Here is a 12,126-nt window from a genome sequence, read left to right on the forward strand (position 1 = left end):
ACGCCGATTTGGTGCTGCAACATTTTTGATTATTTATTTCTAATTTACTCTGTACTCGAACGAATGTCATTAAGACTGATGTACGAATTTTCCAACAAAAAAAAAAACAGTCAACGGAAAAAGTGATAGAGAGAGAAAAACAAAAACGAGATGTGAAAAAGGAGCAGTCTAGCTGTTAATTTATGGCATGCAACATTTTGTCTCGTTCGCATTGAGTCTCTTTAGCAATGAGTCTTTGATATCAAAGGCCGCATAGTCATCATATTCATTCATGCAAAAAGCCCTCCAAAAAATATGTATCTAAACAACTGAATACAAAAAAAAACGAACAACACTCAGCAAGCCACCCAGGTAAGAAATGATATTGGCATACGATATGAATATAATTGCGTTATAGTGCGTGCTGTTTTGGTTTTCGTGATTGTTTTCATTTCCATTTGTAGGTTTTGTTGTATATATGTTTTTTTTTCGGCTTAATTTTCTCTCGATGTGTCTTATCATCGGCCGGTGACTATGTGTGAGTGTGAGATGGAATGCCTGACTGGTATATGTTATTTTGGTTGTAGGTGTACGAATACATCAAAAATTCAGTTCGAGGCTTTGTGTCGAATAAGCTAGCATGAATTAAGGATGCCTTTTTGCATCGTCAGGACCAATAAATTTAAATGGAATGCAGACTGAATACTAGACAATAACGTCGACACAGCGACAACGAAACGAAGAGTGAATACCGACACACACACAGCACACAACGAAAAAGAAGAAGAAGAAGATGTAAAAAAAGCACTGGCTAAGAAGAACGTGAACAAGCAATGAAAGCATCACGACAAATGGCAATGATGACAATGTTCTTTGCTTTTTCAGTGGCTGCAAAGAATATAAAGGATACAAAAAATAAGAAACATAGCAAGAGAGAAAACCATAGAGCAAAAAAACCGACAACACAAAATCGCAATAAATTTATCACGCGCACATCCTGTCAACAGACTCATTTAAAAATTTACACATCTCATGGCTGATTTCCGCGGAGCGTTTGGCAAAAAGCTTCTTTTCTGGTTGAATAAATGAATATGTGCGACACGGTACATGTACAAAATAATTGTTGAGCAATTTCATTTGTGTGTGTATGAGTCAAAAAACAAACTAAACGATGGAAAGCGCACGGGTTGGAAATATATAGATGGAAAGGCATGCGAAAAAGACAGAGAGCATAAGATGAAGGACCATAGAATGGATTACGATCATTAATGTCAAACAAATATCTATCATTGATATTTATAGCGTTGAATCGTTTGATATATGGCCATGATATGGGAAATATTGCGTAATAAACGGGCCCCTACAAATACAAACGTTTGCATTTGCAGGTGATTAATATATTAATAATAAAATAATGTCAAAGGATTTTCTCTCTCGACAAACGATGGCACTCGATTTCCGGAATGGAATTTGCCATTCCATTCGAAATCGTTGGGCGAAACGAGAAAGAGCCCTAAGCCGCTTACCATGGTTTACGAACTGTACATCACACTCAGCACTTTTGGAAGAACGCAAGGGAATGCTATAGAAGCGGATTTTGAACTGTACGCGCTACGATGTGTGTGTGTTTATGTGGTGTTCGTGTATGAGTGTGTATGAAACGTCTATCGTGACAGGAAATGAACGTTGAAAGCACATTTGAACGGTCAGAGTAAATAAGCGGAAATTGTTTTATTGTTTATTTTCAAGCCTTTTACACAGTTTTCATAGTGAAGAAATATTTTTGATGCTCTGTTGAACAATAATCAAACATTTTAATGGGAGGGTGAAGCGAAAACGTAACGAACTTTTTCATTAGGAAAACTTTACAAAAAAATTCAACAACAATCATAATGATGATGTTATGTTGATGAAGTGAATGAAATTAACCGAAAATTTTCCTTTTATTTCTTAATCTATTTTTTTCCAACTGACAAAATTTAACAAATAAAAAGATGCAAATTTTAAATGTTTTCTTTAGAAAAAAAAATATGTTATTATAGTTGCAACAAATGTAAAAAATATTGCAAAAATAAAACGATGACAACCGACGGGCCGAGGTCACGTCAGTTGAAAGATGCAGTTGTTAAACTTTCCCTCATTTTTTTCCTTCTGCTAGCTTCCTATCTACTAGAATATATACCATGGAGACACAACGAGTTTAAATAGTAATCCATTACATGAATAAAATTTCGTATTTTTTATTCGTGGCCACTTCATTTTTTTATGTGGATCGCATACTCCTGTTTTTCTCTCTCTCTCAATCTCAACGTCTATCTATCACTCTCTATCTCATCCTCTGCATGGATTGTGTGTTACAAACAAAAAAAAACTGAGCAAAAATGTCATAAATTTTGCCCAAGGGAAAATAAAGTCATTGTCATACACAAACCAGCGATGGATCGATGTTATTCAGCTGAATGTGGAAAAAAAATAAAAAGAAACAACAGCACGAAAAGATGTCTAGAACAATTACGGACGTGAAACAAAACAATAACATAGCTAGCAAATTATGAAGCAAGTTGTGTTGTGAGTGCTGCAAGCATCAAAACCAACACACAAAACCATTATAATTGAAACGTGAAAGACTATGCCAACACAGACAGAGACAAGACCACAGATTCACGAATGTTTCGCTAGTTCAACAGATTCTTTTATTATTCTTCTGTTCTACCTCTATTTATGGTGCTTTATTTTCGAGTAAATCCTCTTTTTTCGCTCTGGTTTTATTTACATTTTTCATTACATTCGATCCTTTCGTTAAAAATGCGCAAATTTGACTGACGTTATGTTGTGTTTCACATGCAATTCCATACTCTTCGAAAAAAAAAAGATTTGTTGAAAAGAATATTTATATGCTTTTACCTTTGTTCCAATTAACATAAAAACAAGCGCTTTTTTCTGTGACGATTTCATGTTTGAGCTCTAACCAAACACACATCTCTTACCTCACAAAAAATGTATCATCTCGTAAAACAACATAATATATACGAAAAAAAGATACTTACTCTTCAGTTTGATTGCGAATGAAATTCAGGAAATACACGGCAAATTCTTCAATGCTGCATTTTGTCTCCTCTTCATTCTGTGAAAGAGAAAGAACCGGTGAAATTGCTTAAAGTAGAGTTTTGTTTGGAATATTTTCATATTTATTGGTGTCCTCGTGAAAAGAATACTCAACTGAAGCGATTAAATTTCGTGGTATTAACGAAAAAAAAAAATTAAAATAAACTCGTTTGGATTATAAAAAAGTATATTCGTTTTGTGTTCTTGATTGAATGTTATTGTCAGACATCCTTAGTGATCCAAATGGGCTTGTCATTTAAAAAGGAGTGTTTATTTCTTACAATCAATATACTTTTCATTGAATATGTTCAGCGTGACAAAAGAAACGATGAACAAAAAAAAGCATTCATAATGTAACTCCCTCTCTCTCAAATGTATTAGTGCAAATTGGCACCTGTGCCGAATACAAGCGATATAAAAACATCGGTTGACGAAAATTGCCTGTAGTTTGGTGTGCATAAGAAAACAATTTTCAAATGTTTATCGTATCAAAGCTGTCACATCTCTCTCAATAATGATCGATCACCTTATTCGAAATTGAAATAATTTCATTCATGCAACAACAATCAATCGTAAGTGACACATAAATACCATGTTACAATGTCCCAGAAAACATGTATCTCCAATCTCTGTATTCGTCATTTAAGGCTCTGCTTAACAAAATTCGATTTTTAGTTGGAAACATACACAAATTTGTTTTGTTAATTTCATATATTTGAAAATATTTACACAGTAAAAAGTTGTTTCTTTTTCATTTATTTCAGTGCATAGATGTGCCAATGTTTTTTCGACACATTCAATTCATGTTAAACTCTTTTTTTTTATAATTTCATGCTTTTAACGGTGGTACAAACGAACACAGCCGCAATGCAAAAGTTTTGAGTTCGGTGAAAGAGAAAAAGGTGCGGGTTTTGTATAATGCGGTAGAGAAAATACAATTCAAATCAAAGTGTGTTTATAAATACGCCTACTTGATATAGATCTATATCTTTTCAAGTTGAAAAATTGATTACATGCAAAAGCATTTGAATTATTAAATGCCGAAAAAGCACATTCGCATTTATATATTTTCACTTTCCACCGTGGAAGAAATAAGAAGGATAAATCCAACCGGCTAAGCCTATGAAGAGACAAAATGCGAATTCCCCTCATCTGTGCCATCTTGTATTCCATAGTTGAACTCAATTTAGTTACAATGAATTGAATCGAAAAAGAGAAAAAAAACAACAACAGTAACATGGCTACATAGATCTGTTGACCAGTGAGATACGTATAGCAATGGAATGAAAGAATGAAGAAAGCGTATATGTGTATGTATGCATCAGCACGCATAGATGTACAGCTCTGTGTGGCCGTGCTATTGTTGTTGTTTTTTCACTTTTTCATTTCAATGCTACAGAATTAAATTCAGTTTTTGCATCTAATTCACACTAAAATCAGATGGCGCTCATTAGCGAGATTCGCAAAAAAAAGTCTCCAATCTCATACAAATATACACCGGCTGGATAAATCATAGTGGGTGCAAAAGAGCTGCTTCATGTATACGTGATTAATTTGCGTAACCATTCACACAATGTGCGTGCTTACGATAATTGTTTCATTCATACACATAGCGACGTCGACAACAGCAACAACAACAGCAGGCAATAGACGGATGAGCATGTGAATGTTGAAGTGAAATTGTTTTTGTTTCGTCGAAAATGTAAAGTACCATATTTGTGTATTATTTAATGAGCATTTTACTGACAGCACATATTTTGTGCGCCTTTCTTGCGCGTGAAAGATAGATAGAGAGAGCGTGGGCGAAGATTTCATGGGGTAAGGGAATTCGTTTAATAAGACAAGTATACAAGCACACGCACGCAGAGAGCGTTGTCATCAAACTGCATAAACATACACGGAATCAAGCAATAAAAGCGCAAAATTTGTATACACAATGCCAGTAAGATCAGATTGTTTCCAAAATTATTTGCAATATATTTCAAATGAAGGCGAACCGTCAAGTGTACTAGATTTTATTGAAGTTGAGCATACACATTCAGCAATGAACAATGTTTTACAATCCTAATAAATAGTTACTTTGTTGAATGTGTATAGTAGAAAATTTAAGGATATAAGTAAATAAACTTTAAATTTTCGTGTAATACTCGACATTAACGTATTTTCATTTGCCAAACTTCGCATCTACCGAAAAATTGTTGTGTGCGCGAATACCAGCATATATTCAGTTCGGTTGGTATTTGTCTTGTTGTTTATACAACCGGATGGTTATAAAAATACATGAAATATATTCGAAATGGTGGAAGCAATAGAAGCAACAACAATGGGTTTTGCAATGTTTGAGCTCTTATAATTAAATTAAACTTTTGCGAAGTGAACATTCAACAACAACTTGTTGTCACGTCAAAAACATAAAGTATAACCCAGATTTTAATACTTTTAATTTGAAAATTTTCGTTGTGTATTTTTTTTCTGCTCTTCCGCTCTGAACGATTTTTCGTTGGTCTTCTGTTTGGATCGCAATAGCAAAATGAAAATAAAACTAAAAAAGCATAAAATGATTAGTTTTTTTTTTGTTGTTTTCGTCTTCACATACACACGGGCACGCACGCAAACAAAATTATAGTTGATGAAGAATTTGAAATGAGAATGGCGGATATTGCATTTTCAGTTTGCGATGGTCGATTCGTTATGTTTATGACATCTTAAAAATTATATTTCCTTTAACCTACTATTATTTATGCGAATGAACGAACGGAAATGATAGTATTATTGCATAAATGACATTTAAGCTCAACTTAGTTTTACTACGTAATTTAGTTTGCCATTCTTTTAAAACGAATTAGTGCGAAACATATTTCCATGATAGTATTGAAATTTGAAATCATTTCTGGCACAAGTCAAATCCACTTGTATTCGAGTGATATGAAAATAAATAAATTGTCATATCGAAAAGCATTTAACGAAAAATGCCAAAGAAATGAGATGATGAAATAAAAGCATCATCTCATTTCGTAGTATTTTTCGTTAAATGCATTTTCCGTTTTGTTTTTGAATTTATGCTTAAAAGATTGATTGAAGGATATAAGCTTTATGTGTGTCACATAAATTCTTCTTATCTGTCACCATTGGCACACAGTTAAAGTCGTTCGTCTTTAGCATGAGCACGGTTCGCATATACATATACGATGAACAAAGTCAAATAAATAGCAACATGCCATTCCACATTCTTATACAAACGTTTTGATTTGAATGTCATTCATCCGATTTTCTGCATATGTTGATTTCATTTCGTCTATTCGTTGTGCCTCTCTATCACTTAGATATCGTTTTGATATCAAATGACTGGAAGCTAGAAGTCAGTGCGTTTACTTTATGGAAGGCGCATATATTCTCTTTTTTTATGTCAAATAGAATGGTTGGCTTCTGTTTTTCATTTCATCACGTTCAAACATTAGAACGGTGAACATTCAACGGCAGCGGCTGCTGCTTACCGTTAACATTTTTACAGCATAGATGAAATGTAAAAGACCACACAGCATTCGTAACTCTTGCTGTCGAATGAATGAATGAATGAATGAACAAATCAAAGGTAAAACACGCAAATTCCATGGAATATACAATTTTCATAAAATAAAATGTGTCTCATATAATAAGCCATATGGAAAGATGTTAAGAATCTCGTGTTGTGCAATCAAATGAACAGTTTTGTTATACTTTCGTCACACGTGTGACTTGCGTTTAAATATTATTTGTGCGAAAAATGTTCTATTTGAAAATCACTTGTGCACGTGTACCAATTGTGCCTGTGTGTGTGTGTTCACTGTTCACACCGATCGTAAAACTGATGAATGTCATTCATTGGGATAAACAAAATAAACAGACAAATCTTTTGAACTTTTAAAGTGTCACGATGCATTGCATACATTTTATACACATTGTGTTTGTTTTATTACCTCTTTGGCCAATGTGATTTCGGTTAAATTACTGTGTTGTTATGTTTGCTGTTGTTGTTGCCGCTTACGAGAACTTCAATTCATTTCCGACTGCCGCGTTGTAAAATGAATTATTTGAAGATCTCATGCAAATATTTCGAAAGTCAAAGAACTTTGCCAGAGTTGTGAACTCTCAACGACTCACAAAATACAATAGTATGTAATATACACTTGCATCACACATAAAACACAGAGCTGCATTCAATGCGTCTTAGTAAACTAAAAAGGAATTTTGCGGCAATGCAAACAATTTGTATATGTTTAAACATTTGCCGAGAGACGGAAAGAGAGAAAGAAAAAAGTGAGTGAGAGCGATAGAGAGTTAAAGTTAAATTGCATACCAAACGTGCCGAACGAAAAGAATGAAAACCGAGAACAGAAATTATAAGGGGAATTGATTTTGCATGTTGTTGCAAATACCATTGAATAAGCAAATGGGTATATTGTATATATTGGAAATGGGATAAAAGAGTCAGGAGCCGGTTCGTTTCGAATGTTATATCTAGCAAATAAATCTCATTCCAAAGCGTCATGGCTTGATGCAGTCTGCGGTAATATGTTTACGCATATCGAACTAAAATGCTGATGCACCGAACGAAATGCACATAAATAAAGCAATACACACACAACGGCAGAAGAAATATCTCGAATATGGCATCGACATGCACTCATTCGATTGCCCGTTCTCTATCTTTCTCTTTTGCCTTTGCTCGTTCATTCGTTCGCCTCATGCCAAAGTGTGAAATGGGAAAAAGGAAAATTGGCATGCATTTAACAATGTTTGGGTGTGAATACTGTCTGTCTGTGTTGCACTTTCAATTCAATTGGCAATACGATAGCAAATGGCATTAAAAAAAGTGAATCCGATAAGTAGGTGTATTGTTGTATGGTTTACACATCAATTTTGTTATAAATTTTCTGTATTTCTATCCAATAATCGAATGAAACAATGGGAGTGACGCTGATGCCAATGAACATCACAACAAAGCAAATACTCACAGAAAGACACAGCGACAGACACAACTACCATACAATAACAAAAAAATAATGTGCATCAACAGTTGTGGCGGTGGCGGCGTCGGCGACATCAAGAATTCAAATAAAACGAAAGGAAATAAAATGCTGAATTCAATTCTAGCCAGTGTACAAACAAAACGAAAGAACTTCGAAATATCAACAAAATAACACAAACAGCAAACAAGAGAGAATCAATTGATTGCTCGACAAATGTAACGAAAAGAATATTTTGAATGCATCGCGTATTTACGAAACGAATCGAAAGTAAAAACCGCACGCATTACATTTACATCAACAATAACTATATAATAACAGCAATCAGTGTTCATTTTAGCGTTTAAGCGAAACCATTACATCGGCACCGACAACGAGAAAAAGAAAGAATGAATAAATGAAAAAAGAAGACAGACAGCAAACGAGAGGAAACGGCGACGGAAAGGCCAATGAAAATACTAACAAGGAATCGCGATGGAAATGAAAAGGAAACGAAATGACGCGAAGATGTCTCACATCGTACATGAATGCTGCAATCACGAAATAACGATCCAATGAGAAACGAAGATGGAACGGACGGAGAATGGATTATTACTATACAGACAGGCAAAATGTGTTGTATGCAATAACTAACTTCGCTTGATATTATGCGCGCGATGAGGCTAAACGGCCTAAACAATGTACGGGTCAAAATATTTTAACCAGCAATAACCTTGACTTCTCTCTATCTCTCTACAACGTTCGCAATCGGTTGCACCCGAATCAGAATAAAGTGTACACTGGAACAATGCCAGCATTTGTGCGAGTGTGCATGCAGAGAGATAGAAATTGTGAGAAATACCTCTGCATTGATTCAAACACATAGTATGTAGCATAACACGAACTTATATCATGCTCCTTCGTAATGGTTCGTATAACGAATCGGCCAAAAACCAGAAAACACTGCATTTCATTGAATTGTGCTTGCATATTTTTGAATTTTGTGTCTGCTGGTATGTTTGTGTACATTTTTGATGAGGTTACATTATTTAAATGTATTCAGGTGAACAACTGAACAAAATGCACATCAAAATGAAATCAATGCAACATTTCGTTCATCCACCCGGTGTCAAAAGTCTCCATGAATGGACCTATCGCATTCTCGGGCATGTTATTATGATTTTTGGTGAATTGCATGCAAAACACACATATAGACACACATAAAATTCAAGGAACAATGTATGCAGTCTATGTATTTCGGATGGATATCCACCCGAGATATTTTAGAATATCTGGATATTTAAGGCAACTGCACAGAGCCTGAGCTATGTACGTCACACATATAATCTATGGTATGTCGCTACACGTAAAATACAGACACAGTGTGACTGTGTACGTGTGGCACTTGATACACATATACGTCGCGACATACCGTAGATTCTATTTGCGACGCACACAGCTGTGGCGCTGTGCAGTTGCGTTGAATATCCAGATAATCTAAAATATCTCGGATGGATATCCATCCGAAATACATAGACTGATGAAAATTCATGACGACGAAAATTTCCATAGACTGAATGTATGTAAATGCCGCATTGGTCAGCCCCAGTTACATGCGAAAAGCCTTCACAATCCATTATACCGGACATTAAATCGTATGCCGAAAGTTAACATGGATACCAAATAACCATTGCAGTACGACGAGCTACAAAAACCAAACATTTTTGAAACGGTCTGAAGTGTATTTTATCCTCTGACAGCAACTTTAATAATGATAAATTTATTTTAAAAATGAAATTGCAACGAAAAAGAAGAAAACAAAAGCCTTCTTCAAAAAATGAGAATACAAAATTTTTTTTGGCTTGAAAATTGTAATAGCACTGCATTGTGCGAACAATTACGCGCCCGTTGTTGAAATTTTTACACTTTTCACTTCAACTCACACTCCAACGTTCTCGACGACCTTTTGAATAATTTTTTTTTGTTCTCTTCGTCTTGAAGTCAGAATCACACAGCACAAAAAAATCGGAAAAAGAAGAAGGCAATAAGTGAAGTGAAAAAGTGCTCAAGAGAACAACGGCGCACTAACAGTATAATTTGATTATTTGAAACAAAAGAAATGGGCAAGTTATATTTAGGTGCAGCAACAGCAAAATAGCACATTGATTTCGTTCGTTGTTTGCGGTAATTTTTAGTTCTTCTCTTTGTTAGTGTTGTGGGTCGTCTCATTGGTCGTTTTGAGATTTCCATTGCTACATGATATGGTTATTTTTTGTGTGTATGTATATGTACTTGAATGCATCGTCTCCTTCTTTCTCCCTCCCTCTCCTTCTCTCCAGTTGATCATTTTAATCAGCTAAAACATGCATTTATTATTTTTCGCTTTTCTTTGTTCAGAAGTTCTTTCTGATATCTGCATCGCGTACTTGTTAAATCCAGTGTTGCGTGTGTATCTCTTATTTTAGGACTGAATGTAAAAACATTAAATGAAATTAAAAGTTTCACTAAAGTAAAGTAGATGGTGGAAAACGTACGCAGCATACTTTGGCTTATCCACAATAATACCGTGCGGTGGAGTGAAGTGCTCTTGGTGTAAAAACGGGTTTTTCGACTTTGACCTTTTTCAATGAACTTTTCTTTGTCATTTTTCACCAACGGCAATTTAAATAAATTCCTTTTCAATCCCACACCGATGCACATACACACACGTACACTAACACACCAAGTTGCAAATCAAGATCGTGTTACAACTACATTGTACCTATGGTCGTACCGTGCCATGCTGTGCACTGTGATTCTTTCTACTTTAATTCATTTCAGTGCAAATGGAAACAGAGGAAATCCATGATGATGATCAAATAGATATAGCTCTTTTGTTTTCTGCAACAAAGTTGATTGATTCCCGAAGCCGGGAATTCAAAGATAACAACTTGACGAAGAATAAAAGAAAAGAACTTTTCTCTCTGTGAATGTGAAAAACGAAATCATTGATGAATTTTGTCATGAAAGACAATTCTTTTTTTTCTTTTCTTCACTTTGCATCTCCATTTTTTCACATCGGATACCATCTTTGCTTCAATTTATTCACACTTCCTCTTTCTTAAAAAGAAGAAAAGTCGAAATTGAATCTGAAAATTAATTATCTACTTTGTTCGCTTTCGAAGGGATCGGACTTCATTAATTTAAAGTAGCCTCGCGCTATTTTTTTTTATCTCTCGCTTAACAAAGCGACGATGTTACACTGTAAATACACGACCTACCACAATCTTTAAACTCTCAGCCGCTGCTTTACACACACACACATACACCAAAAAAACAACTACTGAAGTCAAACTTGTTTCACATTACAAGTTCGATTAGTTTTTCGTTGGGTTTAAGGTCGTTACCATCATTCGAGAATTGATTCTTCTTTGAGTCAAAATACTTTGACATTTTGTTTATTTTCTTGCTCGTTTTTTTCATTCTATCTTTGGTTATTTGCTCCCTTGGCGCTGTCGTATTAACATCCAAATGCTCATTATTTCATTGAACAACATTTCTAAATACGTTTCGATCGTTTTCGATGCTCTTATAAGCATTAGAAAAGCATCAATCTAATCCAATAATCCGGACATAATGTTGATTTTGAGTCATTTAGATTGCATTGAACCGTATACAATGACAGCATGTGTTCGATGTTTTACTATATATTTTTTTTCTTCTTCTTCTTCTTCTTTTGATTCGCATTTTGCTTGAGCATTGCCTCATTGCAATGTAGCCGAAACGGAAATAAAAAAAAAGAAACCAGAATGTGAAACCAGTGAAGCAATGCACAAGTGACCCAGCATGAATTTGGCATTTTTCTGTCATTTTCGCCTCTTTTCCTGTGGCACACCAAAGCAGCAGTATATCAATATTCAATAAGACCATATAACAAACATCAAGAGGATGTTATATTTCGTTGGACCATTGTGTTCTTCTTTTGACACGTATACATATAACTATTAAATACAACACCTCTGATCTTGATCCAATTCGTTTAAATATATTTTTTCCTTCAATTCTTTTTGGTTGGATG

The 12,126-nt window shown here is 34.7% G+C and overlaps 1 protein-coding gene across 1 annotated transcript in view; it reads right to left on the reverse strand.

Annotated features, from left to right (window-relative positions):
- LOC116337920 (protein disks lost) overlaps positions 1 to 12,126 on the reverse strand; it is a 203,277-nt gene that overhangs the window by 20,841 nt on the left and 170,310 nt on the right. Inside the window, exon 2 of the mRNA XM_031762888.1 lies at positions 3,027 to 3,103. Coding sequence (XP_031618748.1) covers positions 3,027 to 3,103 — 77 coding nt within the window. The remainder of the gene's footprint in view (positions 1 to 3,026; positions 3,104 to 12,126) is intronic.

Source organism: Contarinia nasturtii, unplaced genomic scaffold (genome assembly GCF_009176525.2).
Source record: "Contarinia nasturtii isolate CC-2019 unplaced genomic scaffold, AAFC_CNas_1.1 Cnas_scaffold_350, whole genome shotgun sequence".
NCBI lineage: Eukaryota > Metazoa > Arthropoda > Insecta > Diptera > Cecidomyiidae > Contarinia > Contarinia nasturtii.